The sequence below is a fragment of the Labrus bergylta genome, chromosome 4 (genome assembly GCF_963930695.1).
Source record: "Labrus bergylta chromosome 4, fLabBer1.1, whole genome shotgun sequence".
In the NCBI taxonomy this organism is placed as follows: Eukaryota; Metazoa; Chordata; class Actinopteri; order Labriformes; family Labridae; genus Labrus; species Labrus bergylta.
In genome coordinates, this window is record NC_089198.1 from 16,225,422 (window position 1) to 16,245,926 (window position 20,505).

General features: G+C 42.7%; 1 protein-coding gene across 3 annotated transcripts in view; it reads left to right on the top strand.

Annotated features, from left to right (window-relative positions):
- The window catches only part of LOC109996589 (3',5'-cyclic-AMP phosphodiesterase 4B), a 58,487-nt gene extending 42,742 nt beyond the window's left edge, over positions 1-15,745 (top strand). For all 3 annotated transcript variants that reach the window (XM_020650799.3, XM_020650808.3, XM_065953858.1), the window contains 10 exons: positions 1,678-1,790; positions 9,264-9,357; positions 10,905-11,122; positions 11,212-11,310; positions 11,717-11,881; positions 12,195-12,294; positions 12,462-12,616; positions 12,719-12,841; positions 13,015-13,197; positions 13,350-15,745. In XM_020650799.3, the coding sequence (XP_020506455.2) occupies positions 1,678-1,790; positions 9,264-9,357; positions 10,905-11,122; positions 11,212-11,310; positions 11,717-11,881; positions 12,195-12,294; positions 12,462-12,616; positions 12,719-12,841; positions 13,015-13,197; positions 13,350-13,703 (1,604 nt within the window). In that variant the 3' untranslated portion in view covers positions 13,704-15,745. The remainder of the gene's footprint in view (positions 1-1,677; positions 1,791-9,263; positions 9,358-10,904; positions 11,123-11,211; positions 11,311-11,716; positions 11,882-12,194; positions 12,295-12,461; positions 12,617-12,718; positions 12,842-13,014; positions 13,198-13,349) is intronic.
- The last annotated feature ends 4,760 nt before the right edge of the window (positions 15,746-20,505 follow it).

Genomic DNA, 20,505 nt, shown 5'->3' on the forward strand with positions numbered 1-20,505 from the left:
CTCAACGCCTTGTGCATGAGCTGCTTTGATGCTTTACTTTCTGTTCTGTGTCACTGACTTTTACATGACTTGGATGCCAGTGGTTCCTGTGAATAGTTTGGACCAGGAAGCTTGGCTTCCAGCTGAATATTGCCGCCAAGGGTTGTTGAATCCTCCAACCTGGAGCTGAAGTAAAGGAAAATTTATCCGAGCTGAGGAATAAGGCTCGTGCTAGCAGTTGAGCTCGTGTAACCTGAGGAGTCAGTGGCCTGATTTCTGAAAAGCAGAGTTAAGCTTTAAGGATTGAAACTTGACTCTCTGTTAGATCTAGAGGAGTTGCTATCGTCATGTTCCTTCGATGTTTAAATGTTTCCTCGACTGCATATATACCATCTGAGAGTTCATTGAAGTTCTTTGTCAAACAGCGGTGGTTCATAGTCTGTACGCCATCACTGCGCTTTGAAGTGCTTTGATCCTCTATATTGACGTAAATTGGGGAGCAGCACGCTGGCTGTCCTGTTGTGCTAAGCATATGGGGTAAATTTCTTCCATGTGTGAAGCCCTATGAAGTAGAGATCAGTCTTTTCCAGAGAAAAAGGAAGGTGGGGAGCTCCAGATGCGTTCAGCGTTCCCTCCCTCTAGGCAGAAATGTGTTGAATCAACCTTCTCCCTGCTACATCAGAAAGAAGCTTTTAATTTGTTTTCTCATGTTTTATAGTTTCAGTGGATTTCTCATAAACCAAACTTTTTTTTAACTTCTAAATCGCGTGTGTCTACCACCTGGCAGTAATAACTGCTAATGACTAGCTAGTTCATCAAACGACAGCTATGTTTTCACTCCAGCATTTAGTAATAATTCCGCTCCGTGTTTTCTGTGAGTTCAGGGCCAAAGAGGAAGCGCTTTGGTTTCTTTGGCACACAGAGAGACCCTGGCCTCCCTCTCTCCCCCCCTCAATTCAGGGAGTCAAAGTTTGCCTCTCGTGTTGCTTGTGCAAACACAGAGTTTGGTGTTTCATATAATTTTTTTCCTCCCTCGGAGAGGTTCAGAGAGGAGAGAGCCAGTTTGTGAATCATGCTGCTGTGGTGTAAGCTGCTGCTGCTCAGCAGAGTGAAGCCTTGAAGTGGTCTGCACATTTCAGAAAGGAAGTGGAGGGAGTTGTAGCGGTAATCATTGCAGCAGTGACAGAGTGCGTCAAATAAGTTCATGTCGATTTTTCTCTTTCACATTTCAATGTTGGGGTGGGGGGGGGGGGGGGTCACAGACACATCAACAGCAGGAGGCAGCAGACCGCCTGGTTTGCACACCACCCGTTCAGTAAAGAGGTTCTGAGAGGGGAGGGGGAAGTAGACAGAGTGGGAGGGGGTTTGAAAAGTGCACGAGAGCGACAGGGAAGAGGGGGTCTGGAGAGAAAGAGACTACAGAGCAAGACTCAGAACTCAAACTGAGGCTAGACTTTGTGTTTACCGAGAGTTCGTCTTCCCTGAACTTTTCTGAGGTGTTGGAGCATAACGTGATGAAGGAGCTCTGTGTACACACTTCCCCCTCTTCCTCCACGTCTCCTGGATGTTCTGCGGGCCAGTCCTCCGTGAGATCAAGCCACTCCGGGACCCTCGGACCGCCACACATAGTGTCGGGGGGCTCGTCTATGGACATGGACCCTCTGGGGCCTGATTACGTGTCCATGTGTCTGTTGGCAGATGAGTCCTACCAGAAGCTGGCGATGGAGACCATGGAGGAGCTGGACTGGTGTCTGGACCAATTGGAGACTATCCAGACCTACCGCTCAGTCAGTGACATGGCCTCTAACAAGGTAGGATAATGAACTGCCTATAAATGACTATGGAAACAGTGCAATTGTAAAGTTTTGACAAGTTTAACATGTATGCTATTTGTTGAAAAGTAACTAAAGCCCGAATTTTGGGAGGTAACTTGGGCAATTAACACCTTGCAATATCTGAAGGTTTCTCGTGTATTAAAATGAGATCATAATAGTTGGTTTGAACACCAATTCTCTGTGCGTGTGTAAAAGTGCATGTTGAAATCTTTAAAAATGTTTCTATTTTAAAGTCCAAGAGGGCTTTAATCTTAATCAACTCACATTAAAAACCTTTTTTATCTCCAAATCACAAGTTTGAGAGAGTTGTCTTGTAGACACTTAAAATGCTTCTTATGATGAATACTTAAGGCCTTCTCTTATAGCACAGCCATTGAATTAATCTTAATTGTGCTTTGTTTTCTTTATAAACTGTAACTATGATCAGCATAAGACCTCCTAGGTACACAGCACACTGTCATGTCAAGATCATTTCCCAGTTTGAAGCCCCTATCAGCTTCTAATCTAATAGCTGTTTGAGGATATGATATTGAGACTAAGCGTGCTTTAGTATGAGGACCTGTCGGACTTCTGCAAAGTCGTACAGTTGGCCTTTGTTGCACGGTGGTTGTAAATTTGACCAGTGCATGCAAAATCTGAATTGCCTTTTACCACATTGACGCACTTGCAAATTAACAGCTGTTCTGTGGTGGCTTCATCATTTTATAGATGTGTTGTAAAAGAAAGTTTGAGCAACATTTAGATTGCGTGCATGAAAACAGAGTTCCAGGTAACTTTGAATACATGAATACAGGATGTGCTCTCCATGGAAATCATGTATTTATGGTAATTTAAGTAAAACCACAGTATTTTATGCAACACTGCTGAGCTGCAGATGAACATGCAATATGATTTGATCCTGTACACAGAGGCGTTTATCATTGATTTGAGTGTGCAGTGAATATTGGCTCTGGTGTAATGTTGCCCTCAGATAAACACTGGTCTGCTGTCTGGAGTGACGTCATCGCTAAAGGTCAAACTTAACTGACATACATCAGTCTGCCAGACTTTAGTTTTAAGATTAACAAAAAGTAAAGACTCATTAGAGGAAAGTGCTTTTTAGCCTTAAATGTATATTTCACTGTTTTACAACCCCACTAAAAAAATAACAGCAACAGGTACATTGTCTTGGATTATAATTACTCTTCAGTTTGCTGAGCTAGTCCATTAAACACTCACTTTATTCTGCTTTATAAATATCTGCTATCCATCTATTGAGCAGGTAAGGTCCGATTTATTTTATGCATGCTTCTAAAAAAGAAAGAGTGCTACACTAAAGCACAACAGATGTTTGCTGCAAAAGTTTGTGTCACAGTTTTCTAATTGAAAACATTTCTGCTCTGCTAACAATAGTACAAACATGTCCAATAATATTGCAGGTGTTAATAAGGACATAAAAAAAAGGAACACTGGGTACCTCTTATGATGTTGTTACTATGATTGTGGTTACAGCATGGCACCTGGAGTACTTAGTGTTGTTACTGCTGTTTTTGTTGCAGTTCTAAATCGTAATGGCAATGTTGTTTTTATTTGTTTGATTTTCTTTTGGCTGTGACTTTGTCTTGTTTTGTTTGTTCTCCATCTGCGCTGTTCAGCACTTTGGATCGACAGTGTTGTGTGTAAAGCGTTGTAAATACAGTTGAGCTGAATTTGTCATGGAAAAAAAAAAATAGCAACACAAATATTAGACTTAATTACTGCTGAAATGCTTTGAATGCACAGCCCGACTGTCTGAATTTAAATCAAAGGAAGTGTAATGACTTTTACTAGCTTGTATTGAGTTTCTTACAAGATTGTCTAACAAAAGTAATTGGACAGTGGAGCTGACTTCTAATGTTACAATTAGCTTCTTCATAAGCGTGAGTGCAGTATTATCTATAACACATCAGGTCTTTACAAAGACGAGTACTTCATGAAGAGACTGAAACGTTTTCTTTAAGCAGACTAATTAGTCTGCAGCCATGCTAACAGCGCTATGAGGCTGCACTCAGGAAGTCAGTTGAACTAAATGCTTTCTAAGATTAAAACAATCATAGTGATAACATGCTTATGTTTTGCATAATATTTGTAAAAGAAAACATCATCTTTCTGGTTTGGTTGAAGTGAATAAACTGACTTACTTTAAGACTACATAAAGAAACTGTTTAGAACTACAGTCATTTTCCCCTTTGTTTTGGTGAATCCATTTTTAATTTGTGCACAGCTCAGTAACTATACAGTGCACACAGTTACTTAACCCTGTGCAGACAGTGGAGACATTATGGCGGCGGCAGATTATAAACACCCAGGGCGGCGTTGTCCGTTTCCGTGTGTATTCTACTCTGTGGTCTGGGGGAGGATTTAATGGGGAGGAGTGTGTTCAGACCGTTGCGGGTGACTGTGACCATGACACAGGTTTCCTGTCTCTTTATTTCCCGTGCCCCCCTCTGCCCCCTCTCCTCTGCTCCCTGGTTACCAGACGACAATAGCAGAGCTTCGACCATGCAGCCAGGTTGAGTTTTTTTTACGAGAGAAACACGTCACTGGGACTGTCAGGACAATGGGCACAAGGCTCTGCAGACGCATACCAGCAAAGCCGTTCACTCAGGCAGGCCAGGCACATTGTTCCCGTGAGTCAGAGTCCTGTCTCTATGACCCAACTCCAGCACTGAGCATTGTTGACCAATGCTGTTTTTGAAAGAGCGGAGGTCAAGAGTTTGTGATGTTCCGTTTGAGATTCCTCAGTGTGCTGGATTGTTGTGCAATATTAAAGCCATCGCACTATTCACCTTATATTGCAAGATAGTTGTCATATATTGTTACATTTCTGCACCATAGTTTCATGGCTGTGTTGAATATTTAATTAATCCATGATATTAGATTGTGATTGGCATTCAGACAGTTCTGCTATTTATCTTGCCGTAAAGAACAGCCCATTGCTGTGGATGAGGCTCTAATCGAAGACTCTGGAGGACTTGAATCCTACCATAGAGTATAAGGGAGTAACTTTGTGTCAAATTATTGATTTCTATCATAAGTAGATATGCAATAAGCCCAATAATGTTCAGGGATTGGGTTGTTGCTACAGAATAATAGTGAATTATGGTGCGTTAATTTAATTTTGCTCTCTCAGCCCCTTCGCTGCACATTATCCTCTGCAGCTTCTGCTCCTTTTCTTCATTTATATGACGTGATCTCTGACAAAGGCAGAGACAGAGAGGAACCAGAGAGGATGCAATTGAATCCACCGTCAAACCAACAGTGTCTCTACTTACAGTGCTCAAGGGCGCAGGTGTATCCGGGTCTAACAGGACCACACACCCTGCTGACCGCCTGCCTGGTCGCTGTGACCTCAGAGCTGGGGGAGCTGCTTCCCTACCCCCTCACTATCATTACGCTCGCCACACTTCCATGCTGGAGCGAGTGGCGGCCTTGGACAAACTCTGCCATCTGAATCCAGTTAGAGGAGGGCAGAACTCTGTGGGTTAGCGTGCGAGCGAAATAAAGCGAGCCCCCGAGCGGGGTAGGAAACTTTAACTCACGTGTGGTCACTCTAACTTTGAAGCGCCGCTGTCTTCAGTGGGGAAAAAATGACAAAATTATTGAAACAGATGTAGCGGTGGGATTGTAGCTGCAGCAGGAGTAGTGGACATAAAATTATAGTGTTTTGATTTGGTTTGCCTGAAGCTGCAGTAGTGATTATGGTGTCTAATTGTAATTAAAAAGTTAAACCTCTATGATCTGATGCTGCATGGAAAATAAACCGAATGAGGAAGGCGGATAGGACCCTTTTTTTACCCCGTTTAGTTCCCTGGCTTCTAGGAAATGTCTTTCTAGTGTTTCTACACTTTGAAACTCGCTAATGCAGTGTGTTTTCACAATAAACAGCCTCACACAGGGCAGAGGAGGCTCTGGATCACTGCCTGCTTTTGTAGATTGCACAGACAAGTATTGTAATAAGTTATCAAGCTGTGCAATCCCATCTTTATCTCTTCTCTTTTTGGGTCAAGGTCAAAGTACGCTACAAGAACTAAGTTAACTTTAATACATCCATGTAATCTGATATTTTCCTCCACATTACGTCAGCATGGCGTTCTGTTTTACTTGCTGTCTGGGACTTTTCAGTGACGAGTTAAAGGTATGTTAGTTGTTTTGTTGCCTGAGGCCGTGTTAGGAGGAAGGACATCTACCAGTAAGTGGCTTGAGTCGAATTTCTTTGCCAAGTAAAAAAAGGGGAAGTAGGCGGGAACGCGTGCTCGGGCCTGTGCTGGAGGGAGGAGCCATCAATCTCATGTTAGGCTGAAGAGGCCGGTCAGTCAAGTCGAGCTTTATCGCCATACGTTTCCTGCCTGTGTGCACTTCACAAAAGACCGTACAGAGAGAGGAAGCAGGACTCTGACTCACTGAAGAGGAGTTACTGCGCAAAGGAACTTTACGGGATTTCATTCTACTTGTGTTTCGTTTATTTATTTCTAAGTGACAATGGGACTATGTTGTTCTGAAAAGCAGGAGAAGAACTTTGAGATGCTCACAGGTTGGAAAAAGGTGAGAAATGTTCTGAGCTGGTTACATTAAGTTGCTTAAGAGTGATATGCTGTATGAAGACTCATCTACTCAAGAATAAAAAGTTTATTAGTTTGCGCTAAAGTAAATCATATCACAAAAAAAAAGTTCAACTTTCTTTTTACTCCTTTTTTGATTTTCCTGCCTTTTATGTGGTTCAGAGTTTCAGGACAGAAAGATAAAAGTGTATGTGTTTTTGGAATAGTAACATTGGAACACTTGTACTCATTTAAACAAGTTCATGTGTAAATAGTGTTTAGGCTTGCACCTATGCATGTCATTTACATAGAAACAGTGACTCCAGTGTGCACAGTTTTTGAATATTCAAATTATCAGCTTATCATCTTCTTAGAATCAACCACAAGCTGAGTTTATGTGACTTGTGGAGGTTGCTAAAGAGGTGAGGGGGGGGGGGGAGGGTTGTTCTGAGTGAGCACCAACGTAAAAGGATGTATGAGTTACTGCCATGCATTGAGTAATCTATTCTCTTGAACACTCAGACATGTCGTCACGCTTTGAACGTACGCTGTGTCTCTGAGCTGAACTATATGACCCTGAGAAACTGACATGTGGCTTTGTGTCTGATTCATATCCTCCAGGTCACAATAATCTGCACTGTTCTGCTGCTTTAAAGAATCAATTACAAGTCGCCCTTTGAATGGAATAATGCTGCCTGATTCCAATTCACATTTTTGTCCTCACGAGCTCTCTTTGATTTTTATGGACAGCCTCTGGCAGGCTGGGTGTCTGAGTGAGGCCAGCGCTTTGAAAGAGGTTTTCAAGTTTCACAGTCAAGTGGATGTTAGCCGTCTGCTTGTCAGCTATTAGCTGCTGCGACCAAAGAGTGGCTGGTTCTGTATGAGTATTTTAAAAAAGCCCTTGAATAAAGGCTTATGAAGCTGAAATTAGGATCACATTTCAGGATAAAAGAATTGATTGCACCATTATTGTAAATTGTGTCTTTACAGTGTTTAGCCCAGTTATGTCAATCCAGAGCACACGCCATGCATTGAATGTGTGTGTGTGTGTGTGTGTGTGTGTGTGTGTGTGTGTGTGTGTGTGTGTGTGTGTGTGTGTACTTGTACATTTGTGTGTGTATGTGTGTGCAATGTGATGCAATGTGTTCAGAGCAGGGACCACCGTGAGAACGATGGAGGGGGCCACGTGACTCTGTTGCCATGGCGTTCAGGTTGTCGTGCAATTGGTGGTACACTAGTGGGTGGCAGACTGAAAACTCTCTCATCCCTTGTCTTCATTTGTGAAGCAAATGTCTTGGTTTTTTTTTTATACACAGTGCTGCCGCATAGAGACAGAAAACAAGCTGCTTATTGGAATTATTGTTGTTGACAAGCTGAAATTCAGAACGAAAACAGAAATTTAAAATGTGCTGCAGTGCTCATGGACCAAAATGTGCACAGCAGCTTGTGGTTAAAAACAATCTGGGAAATGAATACCCTGGGTCTCCTCAGCCATGTGATAAATGCTGTGGTGCTTTGAAGCCTCACATTGCGCAGTATGCGTTGACTCTGTTCTGCATTACTGAGCAGGGGGAGTGCATGGGGAAGGGGGGGGGGGGGGGGGGTGAAGGAGTCAGCGGGAGGGGGTTTGCAGAGAGCCCAAGCGAGTGAGTGAGAGAGAGAGATAAGGGGGGGATTCTCCAAACTCCCATTTTCTGCAGTGCTGTGCTTGGCTCAGTGTTTAGCGAGTGGAGGGAGGCAAAGAGAGAGAGAGAGACTCCATCAGCCTCTCTGCCACAGGGGACTCTACAGCTAGAGCGCACCCCCTTCCTCCGTGTCCTCTCCGTCTTTCTGCATCCCTCCTTTCCTTTCTCCCTCTCGCTCTTAAAATCGTCCTCCTTGCTTTGCACAATCTGGGCTTGGGAAGGTTGGATTTCCCCCAGTTGTGTCACTAGATAACATTTCGGATTGTGGTTTAGAGAGACAGACAGAGACGGCGTGAATCGAAGAAAAGAAAAGGAAATATTGATTGCATCCAGGGGGATTCCATCACTCTCGCCAGCGGCTTTGCAATACTGGAAAACAGGAGGCGACGACATGAGGAGACATATTTGGTCGGGGATGTAGTGTGGGGGTCTGCCGCAGCCCCTTTCTGGCGGTTCAGCAGGGGCATTTTTTTACCGCAGTCCAGCGCCTGAAGGCGGGGGATTTGGACGCGCTTTGAGCTGCAGGTTACAGGGCTGATTGCAGCCTTGGGGTCCACTCAGAGAGGAGCATACAGGGCTTCTGCTGGGGAGCACCAGGGGCTCAGCACAGCTCAGCACCATGCCTGAGGCCAACTACCTGTTCTCTGTGTCCTGGGGATACATCAAGGTGTGTCCCAGAGGAGAAAGGGCATGGATGGGACTGTGTGTATTTGTATGTGCATATGTCTGCATCTATATACTCTATATTGAAGAATTTTAACTGTAGCTGGTTAATCACTTTTGATTTCACTCAACGGAATTTGTTAAATTTGGTTCAAGCACTTCAGGGTTTTTGATTAGTCTGGACTGTCTCTGTTATCCTGCTCTCACTCAGCTCTGAGAAAGAAAACTGGCACATTTTGTTTCCCTGAAAAGAAAGCAACACAAGATAATTTTATATATTAATTGATGTTTGTTGAAATATGAGAGAGTCAAGGCCCTTGTGGCTAATCCAAACCAGGACCAAGAAGACGTAAACACAACCTTATATGGTGCATTTAAAAAAAAACAGGCTGTATTCTCATGGGTCATATTTCAGTGGGAAATAACAGGAAATGCTTATTTTCTCTGCTCTGAAACAGCACTTTAATGATGCCATGAATGTTTATTCTCTTCTCTTTTATAAATCATTTATCTTCATGTACTTTTTATCTTTTTGCCTCCAGTTCAAGAGGATGCTGAACCGGGAACTGAGCCACCTGTCTGAGATGAGTCGCTCGGGCAACCAAGTGTCAGAATACATCTCCAACACCTTCCTCGGTGAGCACTGCAGCAAACACAAAACAAAACAAAAAAATCACACAAGTAGGCACCCACAGAAGTATGATCTGTGCCATTACAAAATGTGCTGCACACAAAACGGCAGTGGATGGCTATATCCATCAGGAATCAGACAGTTTGTATGTGGCAGAGGTTGTGAGGTCACCCAAAGTATGTGCTAAGTACCTGGTGTCCTCCAGCACTCTCAAACCTGCCTGAACTGGTCTGAAGGGAAGATACAGAGAGTCCCCTCTCTCCAGCTGCAGGGAGATATGGAGAGAGGACACGGATGGGGGAGGGGGGGGGACTGTATACAGAGGAAAGACTCCCCTCCGGAAAAATCAGAGGCAAAGAGCAGGAAAGAGGGAGAGTGTTTGTGTGCATACAGTGCCATCAGGTCCTCATAGAAGCTGAGTTATGTATCAGGAGGACAGCAGCAGTGTTTCCCTGTCTCTAAAAGCCCTGCGGTGTTTTTCGTGACTCACTGCAAGCCAGCTGGTCTGCCCCTCAGGTGTTCCACCTTCCTATCAAACTTAACGCCATCATCCACCCAGACAGGCAGCTTAATAGGGTCGGTGCACACTGAAGCCCTGCTCCAGCTAGGAAGCACACCTCCATCTTTTCTAAACAACCCACATGGGTAAGAGGGGATGGCTGCACCATGAAGGAAAAGCAATAAAACTGGTCCAGTGAAAGAGATTTTGGCTTTGATAGAAGAGACGAGCATATGAAAACAGAGAGGAACTGTTTTTTTTTTCTTCTTTGAAGCTTTGTGCTTTTGTTGTCATCTGCACTGCAGCTGACACCTGTCAGGTGTAGGGAGATCACTTTCTTCCTGTGCTTTGTGGAGGACGCAGCAGCAGTGATACATTTCTTTCTCTCACTGCGGTGTGTGGTTGCACACCAGGGCACACTCTCATCTGCTTTGAGCAATGCATGCACAAAACAAACCTGCATACTAACTTGTTGTGGCCACAGTTCTATGGATTGTAATTGCAACGTTTGCTCAGTTTCTTAGAATGCGCAGATCAATGAAGCTTCGTCTGCTTTCATGCAGTGCCCTTCATAAGAATCCCACATGTTTGGTTCTTTTCCACTTTGTACAGTATTAAACCAATGACTGCTTAAAGATAACTTTCAGAATCAGCTTTATTTGCACAGATATGCTCACACATTCAAAGAATTTGACTTTGGTAGACTGTGCTCTCAATGTACAAATGAATAAAATTAAATATTAAAAATAAAAAAAACTAGTATATACAAAACTAAATGAGACAGTTGTGCAGTATTTTCTGCAAAGTAAACAGTATCTGAAGTACTGCATGCTAATTAAAAAAGTGTCAGTGCAGCTATAACGTGTTGTCATGAAGGTGTTAGAGGTGAACTGTCTCCCCGTGTTAACTTTGTTCACTCTGCAAGTGCGTGAGACAATCCAACAACAACAAGTCCAGTCCGCTTTTACTCTGGAGCGACCAACAACCATGTTTTTTTTTTATTTATTTTTTTAACTTTTGTTTGTGTCTTTTCTATTTCTTTCATTCTTCCAGATAAGCAGAATGAGTTGGAGCTTCCGTGTCCGGTCCCTAAATCGAGGGAGAGGAAGCGGAGGCAGGGTCAGCAGCAGCAACACCAACAGCAACAGCAGCAGGGTGGGATGATGACCCAGATCAGCGGTGTGAGGAAGGTTAGCAACACACCCAGCATCTCAGGAGGAACAGGCAACCGCTTCGGGGTCAAGACAGACCAGGAGGAGCTGCTATCGAAGGTAAAACATAGACCGATGACACAGCAGAAATACAAGAAAAGAAAATGATTAGCTGAGACAGATATGTAATCTTATCGTCTCACTTACAGGACCTGGAGGACATCAACAAATGGGGACTCAATATCTTCAAAGTGGCCGAGCACTCTCATAACCGTCCGCTCACCTCTATCATGTACACCATATTTCAGGTCAGTGCCTTCAACCTCCTCGTCTCTGCATGAGTCAGAGAAAACTTGTAATGAAGTGCAAACGTTTTTATACATACACACCGACGGCCACAGTAAACACAAGGCTCAGCACACATCAGCGTGTAAAGTATATTCAGCTGTCAGTGTTGTTACAGAAACATCTGCTTAAGGGACATTAGCGGCTAAGATTGATTTCTAGTTGTGAATCATCCTCATTTTCAGCCTTTTCTCTTGTAAATAAGTCACAATTTGCCAAGATTAGATTTAAGGTCAGATCACTTGTCCATTGAAGATTACATTCACTGAAATCAGCTCTACAGTACAAAAAATAAAAAGTAGCTGCACCATCTTCATCCCTTCTCACGGTTGTTGTTTTCTAATTTTCATACTCTTGTGTCGAACGCAGGAGCGAGACCTGATGAGGACATTCAAGATTCCAACAGACACCTTTGTGACGTTCATGCTGACCTTGGAGGGCCACTATCACTCAGACGTGGCGTACCACAACAGCCTCCATGCAGCTGATGTTGCACAGTCCACACACATCCTCCTGTCCACACCTGCACTGGATGTAAGCCGAGTTTTTTTACGCTTTCATAGAACCAAAACAAAAAAAAAGTTTGTTTGTTTTAGTAATTAAACGTTTCATTAAATAACGTTGTCGATACTCAAAGCATCACGGCCTGCACCTTTTCTCAGCTTCTCCATTATGATTTAATTAGCTGACTGGCATTAGCGTCACCAGCGCTGGCATGGCCCTAAAACTGCATGCCGCAGAGGATGACACATGCGAGAATCGGCCTCAAACAATTGTCTAACACCTTGTTCAGCCAGTTTATTTCCTCTGAAGCTCATCTGTTTATTTTACTTCTCTTTCAACGCAGGCGGTCTTTACTGATCTGGAGATCTTGGCTGCCATTTTTGCTGCAGCCATTCACGATGTGGACCACCCAGGAGTGTCCAACCAGTTCCTCATCAACACCAGTAAGTCCCCTTTACTGGATTGCCACCACTCAATTTATTAAGTCTGTAATTACAAAAAAAAGGAAGAAACATTTGCCTCCAAGGATAACACTGTTTTTCTTCAGGATGTAATCAAGTTTAAAAAAAGCTAAAGCTCAGTTTGTCCTCCCTCCTTTCTCTGCTTGTAGACTCCGAGCTGGCTCTGATGTACAACGATGAGTCAGTGCTGGAGAACCACCACCTGGCTGTGGGCTTCAAATTGCTGCAGGAAGACAACTGCGACATCTTCCAAAACCTCAGCAAGAAGCAGAGGCAGACGTTGCGCAGGATGGTCATAGACATGGTGAGCAAACGTCTCCATTTCTGCAGACCTGTTTTTGCACCTCTGTTTTTTCACAGTGGTGTGCAGCGCTTACATCATTCTTTGTGCCTTTTTCTCGTCCAGGTTTTGGCAACAGACATGTCCAAACACATGAGTCTGCTGGCCGATCTGAAGACGATGGTGGAAACCAAGAAAGTGACGAGCTCTGGAGTCCTGCTGCTGGACAACTACACAGACAGGATGCAGGTAAGATGCACACACTTACTCAAACACACACACACACACACACACACACACACACACACACACACACACACACACACACACACACACACACACACAAAAACCAGACACTGACATCAGACAGTCTGTTACACTGAAAAGATGCAAGATGTTTCATTATTCTTTTTTTGCTGCAGGTTCTGCGTAACATGGTTCACTGTGCTGACCTGAGCAACCCGACCAAGCCTTTGGATCTTTACCGTCAGTGGACAGACAGGATCATGGACGAGTTCTTCCACCAGGGAGACAGAGAGAGGGAGAGGGGGATGGAGATCAGCCCCATGTGCGACAAACATACAGCCTCAGTGGAGAGAACACAGGTAAAGGAAAAACACATGTCAAGCTCCAGAAGTAGTTGAAGACCTTATGGAATCAAAATAGTGATCACATATACATTGAGCAATTAAAATATTGCTGATAACTTGTCAGTATTGTTTTCATTTTAACTGACTTCCTCCTTTATTTCTTCCAGGTTGGCTTCATTGATTATATCGTCCACCCTTTGTGGGAAACCTGGGCTGACCTGGTCCATCCTGACGCCCAGGACATCCTGGACATGCTGGAGGACAACAGGAACTGGTACCAGAGCATGATCCCTCAGAGCCCCTCCCCTCCCTTCTACAGCAGCGACGGCGAGGACGGCCCACACGGGGAGCTGGAGGGAGTACCTGCATCGACTAAATTTCAGTTCGAACTGACGCTGGACGATCAGGGCGAAGACGGGGAGGGCGGGATGATGGAGACTGGTGTGACACTCCAAGATCACACCTCGGATGAGGGCAGGGTAGAAATGACGAGTGGTGACGTCTCCCCAGAGGAAACATAACTGGACTGACGGTGTTTGAGTATGCAGCTAGGTTTAGCTGTTTTTGGCTGAATTATTTTAATTGCAGTGGAGAAATCCTGCAATCTGGCTCTTTGGAGCTGCCTGGTAAAGAGGGCCTTACTGAATGTGGGGCACCCCTGCAAACAAGGCCAGGAAAACCAATGGCAGTTTGTTTTTGAGCCCCCTAAAAGGGAGCTGGGGAAGAGAAGGGTCTGCTTTTTAAAGAAGGGACTACAGTCAGAATAAAAGGCTGGATCTTTGTTCTCACAAAGAAGGTAAAACTGACGATTGTGTCTGAGTACTGGGACTAGTAAAAACTTCCAAACTTGCACTTAAGGACGTTTTTTATGTTCATTCAGATTCTTTGTATTGTGTAGGGATCGGATGGGACATCCTCAAGCGTCCAACCAAAACTACTTGTCCACAAGTTCTGTGTTACTAAGTATGTTTTTTTTTTTTTTTTTATCACTTTTCTCAAAAAAGTTGTGTGCCTTTTTTTAACAACCATGTCTTTTTGTAAGTGTTTTTATAATTTATTGAACACATTCATGTAGCTGTAAAAATGTGTCAAATTTTCTACTAAGCAGGCAAAATGTTCTCACACAGTCTTCCGGATGTTCCTGCAATATTTTAAGCTTCGTCTCACAGATGCGCCTGGTTGATGTATTTCTAAAATCAGTTGACTTCCCAGCACAATTTGCACTTTGTGGCAGCAGAGAGAGTGGAGACATTCAATAATTTAAAACATGCAAAACCAAAAAGAAATTTCAATTAAATTTGATTTCAAATTAATTCATTTTGATGTTTTCAAAAGAATCATTTCATAAACACTTCAATAAGTCACAGATCTGATTCTTTGAAGAGAACATGTGTAGTACTGAGTTGATAATCACCTTAAGATTAAAAGAAACCTCCAAAGAGGGAAGCTCTGTTTACTGCCACCTCTGAAAAGTTTGACCCCATGCTTGAAGAGTCAGCGGTGTAACAGACTTCCAACCTGAAGCCAAAGCAGCTCTCTTCTTGCATCATCCTGTAGCTAGATGAATAGTTAAGGCCTCTCAAAATCAAATCAACGATTAATTTGCTCATAATAAATCAACAAAAATCCCCTTACTTTGTTTTGTACCGAGCTATGACATCATGAGAAATCTGTTTCCGCTGTGTAACGCTTCATTTGCTCTCACAAACAAACCTGTCGGGGGTTGAAAGTATTCCATCTTTGTGAAGACACCGTGACTCGTTTTGATCTTTTACATGACTGTAAGACTGCGTGCACGTTTGAAAAAGAGACACCTGTTAGCGATAAAAATCATTGTTATCCTGTAGTTTTTATTCCAGCACTTTGAATAAGCCGACACTTCAGCAGCTGGTTGCTGATGTGTCCAACACTACCTTAAAGGTACCACATGTGAGGTGCAACCTTCAGAATAAAAGACAATATCGTGTTGTGACATGATATGGACGTATGTGTGTGTGTGTGTGTGTGTGTGTCAGAGTTGCACAGTCTCGATGACTCTTCAGCTGTTTGTAACAGTCTATTTATTATCTTATTCTTGTACATGATAATATTGGTATTGATGGTTAATATTCTCTGTATATTTGTTATTTATATGCACTACCACATGTCACAGTTTGACTGTACTTGTCTGGTGGTTCTGATTTCTTGTACTCAACAAGCTACTTTGCTATAAGACCATAACGTGAAGTCATGCAGTTCAGTTTTTGACGATTTGAAATGTACCGTTTGAAATGTTTGTACATTCCGAGGATCCAACAACACACCTGATGTCAGGTGCAGAAGAAGTCTGGCTTTATGTTTGGGTCTTTGGTTCCAGGCAGATTATGAAGGCTGAATCTTTGCTGCAGTCCATTGTGTACGGTGACGGGTCATTGTACCGCTAAAGGAATATTTGCTGAAATATATAAAACATGTTTCAAATATATTTTTTCAGTGTTTTCCTCACAATATATTGTCAAACAGTGTATGTTGTGTTAAAGAAATGTTTTCTATCGGATTATTAAAATGGGCATGTATTACAGAATCCTCTGGTGTTTGTTGTTTGTTTGATCACAAAAGAAATCAAAGCTTCATGAATTTAAACTTGAGGAAATTTGTGTCATTCTTATCTGTCAAGCTTTTAAAAATAAGTCTTTATTAAAAAGGGCAACTTTACAGCAGACATTTGCAGTTAAGTAGTTTTGTTTTCCTGAGCTCATTTCTCTTTTCTTAACTGTATGTGGGAGGGAATTGTAATATTACTTGCTAGGTAATATAACAATGAGCTAGATGTCACCTCAGCTAATTCAGTCACTGAACTTAGACTCTCGGTGTATGGCGTTTCTGCCTCTGGGGGGATTTTATACCGTGCCACTATTGAATAAACACTTCATCTTGTTTGGTCTAATGTTCAAACAGTTGGTCAAAGATGTGCTCTCCTTTTTTTTTTTAAATCTACAGCAACTAGGTCACTTCTGGGAAGAAGAAACAACATAGCAACAGCCAAATAAAGAACAAGGTTTCAAAAAAACGGACAAATGTTAGAAAATGTGTGACATCACAGTCGCAAATTCCATTATTTACACAGTCTATGATTTAAACTGATGCAATATTGTAACTTTTTAAGTTTCAAATTCTAAGGGGAAAACCATTGAGTGTTTGTCCGTCATTTCCCCGCAGTGAACACAGTGACCTGTCTTCCCTCAGATTTGGGTTCATTGCTGCTGGAGACTAAGGCGGCAGTGTAAACAGGAAGAGTAGAGATAGTGATGCTATGTGCAGAGCCCTCAGGGCATTCACTCCACCATGTGAGCACTATGACCCACGCAGATAATCATCGGAATACGTGAGGCCGAGTTTGAAGACAATGGATGCTTTTACAGATTTAAATTGATAAATAAGTAGGTATGTTTCAACAAAGAAAAACTTAAGTGAAGACACTTTGGCCGATGTAATGTTACCTTCACGGCTCCTATTGTGTCAAATCTCATCAGCCCCCTCTACGGTGTGTAAAATCTATAAATGTGAATCTGTGTGAACTTGCAATTTTATAACATCACTGTGATCAAGGGCACCATATGGGGTAGAAGATTTGGGATGATTCTTAGGGCCCCATTACTCTCAGTGGCCCCCAATAATATTAGAACATTAGTTCATTTTATTCAATATTAAATTATTTTAGTAGTTCTAGTTCCCCCATGCGTTGTCACAGGCAACAGACTTACTTCAATGTTATCAAGAATATTGCCAGGGCCCCAGTAGCCTAGTGGCTTGTGCGCGCTCCCCCATGTTCAGAGGATGTAGTCACTAAAGTGGGTGGCTCGGGTTCGAATCCGACCCGTGCCTCTTTTCACGCATGTCATCCCCACTCTCTCTCCGATTTCTGACGATCCACTTTCCTGTCTCTAATTAAAGGCGTTAAAAGCCCCGACAAATGCAGAGTATGGTTTACTGTGACTTTAGTCCCCTTTAAACACACGCTCCAGTCAGATGCAACATTCTTCAAGGCTTCAGTGCAATCATCTCGCTTCCAGAAGTTTTCTTATCCTGCTTCGATCTGCATCTGTTTTGAAAACTGTTAGATGTATTGAGGCTTTTGACCAATCAGAGGTTATGTTCCTAACTTTCAAAAACCAGAGCCTATTAATGTGAATCAGTAATGATCCCGTAGAGTGTGTGTACAGTGATATAGTATCGCACAAGTCTCTTTACAATGGTTTTATACCAGCACAGCAGTCAAAATAAAGAGTAGAACTGCATATAAGTATGTGGACGTTCTCCTTTTCACATTTGGAGCTTCAAAACAACTTAGTTCTTTGAAGAAAACCTCCCACTTCAATTTCAGGCGTCATTCGAAAGAAGTTTTGGTCATGTTTTGAAAAATACTCCCTCAATCACTGCAACATGCGTTGTATTTTTTAAGGAGTGACATATATAGGTCACAACAACCCACAAAAATGCCACCATAAAAGGCCTGATAGATAGCTGTCATGATTACATAAATTATCCTTAGTTAGTGTGTATCTGCCAATAATTTTATGGCATTAACGTAGCCAACACTATGTTCCAAAGAGCTCATTACTCAGCTATGAAAACTACCTGGCATATGACAACGAAACGTTATGATCGACTGATTGAGAAGTCCTTTGTGCTCGAGACAGCTTAACTGTATTTCCCTGAAATCAACCTGTGTGTCACATAAAATTCCCTTCATGTGTTAGTGTCCGGATGTCTGAATGACATCAAGAAACCTGAAGCTGCTCTCCACTTCCATTAGATTCAGCAGAAACGAGGCAGCTGTTTATGATAAACACGGGCGCAGACAGAGACTAGTGTTTTCCATGGTGGTGGTCCGTACTGCCATGGCAATGGGCAGCAAGTTTGTTTGAAACCTTAACACAAGTCTTGAGGTCTGACGTCAGGAGACTGGCCCTGATGTCTGTGAGCCACCCACTTAAGGCTGGGCCAGGGACTTTCACTGCCAGGAGATCTAGCTGACAGCCAATCCACCTTGTTTCTCCACTCCTGCAGCCAGGCCCTGAAAGCATCCACAGCCCCGGGGCCGAGGCAAGAGAGGAAGAGAACCACTTCCAGCAAAACAAACCTGCTCTCTCCATATTCACTTTATAAAAACAAATGTCTTCCTGCCGTTGCTCCTGGCCAGCTGCTGTTTGTTTTTAGTTGGGTTGACAGTGGGGACTGTAGTCAGTGGCATTCCAGGATAATTCAATAACACGGGTCTGTGTGTAAAATGGCAAAGATCAGCTCTGAGTGGCTGAGACAGATGGATGAGGAAGTTCCCTGCAAAAGTCCTGAAGAAAATGATGAATCTGGAAAAAGATGAGATGCGACAGTCCTCTTCCTCTCAGGCCTCTTGTATGTGTGTGTTTGTGTGTTGAGCTTAAATTGAAGGATTTGGACAATAACAGGATGTGTCCTTCCCAGTAAAATGTCACAAATCATCTTGTTATCAAACCTGGCTGCAGTCGCAACAGATATGCCATTGTTCCTCTCTCAGCGTGATTTTCGCCTTTGCATGCAACTGTCTACATTTTTTTCAATTACATAGAGATTTTTATGGCAGCATTACATAATCCACTGGATGAGAAAATGCAAGAGAAATGTCAAAATACAGCCAAAATGTAAGATGTGTTTATCTGACCTTTTCAGGAAATCAAAACTGAGGCCCTGCATGCTGTGTTAAAAGCTAATTCTGAAATATTTTCGGAGGGTGGGGTATGGTAATAAATGAAAATATTATTCTTGAAATATTTGATAATGGGGCTGCACGGTGGTTCAGTTGTTAGTACTGTTGAGGAGGTTCCTGGTTCGAATCCCCCCGTCGGTCAAGGCCTCTCTGTGTAGAGTTTGCATGTTCCTTGTGGGTTCTCTCCGGGTACTCCTGCTTCCCCCAACAGTTCAAAGACATGCTCGTTAGGTTAATTGGTGAATCTACATTGCCCGTAGGTGTGAATGTGAGTGTGGCTGAATGTCTGTCTCTATATGTCAGCCCTGTGATTGACTGGCTAACAGTCCGGGTGTTCCCCGCCTCTCGCCCAATGACTGCTGGGATCGGCTCAAGCTGCCCCGCACCGGACAAGCAGTATAGATAATGGATGAATGGATATTTGATCATCAATTTGTCTTCTAATATTTAATTCTTAGACAGTGGTAGTGATTAAACATTGTTCCTTTCCTTAGACGTAATCCGTAAAGCCCTTTCAGTGTCACATCACATTTGTTATGATGCCTTTAAAGACACAGAACCAGCCTGACATTTGTGCTTATTCCTCTGGGCTCTTCACCCAGCGCGCAGCCAGCCAGGGAATCGTTCAGACATTAGAGGCCCTGCGGGGACACAGCGGTAAATAAGTCATCCTTGTTGTCAATTTTCTTTTAAATTATTAAATAAAAACAATAAAAACTCCACTGGGATCACAAATGCATAGTTAAGGATGACACACTGAGACACATAAATGCACACACATACACACACAAACTTGTTACACCTGAGGTGAAAGAAGCACACTGATCATGCATGTACAGACAGGTAAACATACTTAATCAAATGCAGTTTCTGGGTCAAATGTTACAATGAGTAAATGCTACTGCAACCTCACAGAAAATCTGGAAATTTGACCTGATGGATCAAGATAGAGATCTTACTGCAAACCAAATCACGTTAAATACACATGCCCTTCTAAAGATTTTGCCCCAATCAATAAATGTCCTTATTTGACACAAAGACAGCGAGAGAGAGAGAGAGAGAGAGAGAGAGAAAGCATTGAGAGGGTGCAGCTCTGTGGCTCTCTGGTGTGTCACAGTGAGCGAGTGCGTGGGAGGAGATATGAAACATGCTCTGCAGTGGCACAGTCTGTGGAGGGCAAGAGACTGAAAGAGAGAGAAAGAGAGAGAAAAAGAGGAAAAGAGAGAGGAAAGGCCCACACAGTATAAAAAAAACACCACATGTCTATGGGTGAGATAAACAAAACATTCTCATTGGAAACTCAAAAGGTCACCTAGATATAATCATCTGGAAGCTTTATTGTTGCATGTTGTTCCTTTGTTTTTCTCTATAGTAAAGTTAATTATTTAAAAAAATATATTTTAATAATTGTTTTTAAAAATATATATAATTGAATTTTACCATACAGTTTGTTAATAGTATTGCAATTCATTCTATTTCCCCCATGGACGAAATAGAAGTTAGCTTAAGTAATGGGTGAATTGTCATACTAAGCTAAAAGTTATGGTTAAATCATGCTGAACGAGTGTGTTTTAGAATTAATGGACAAAAGCTAAATA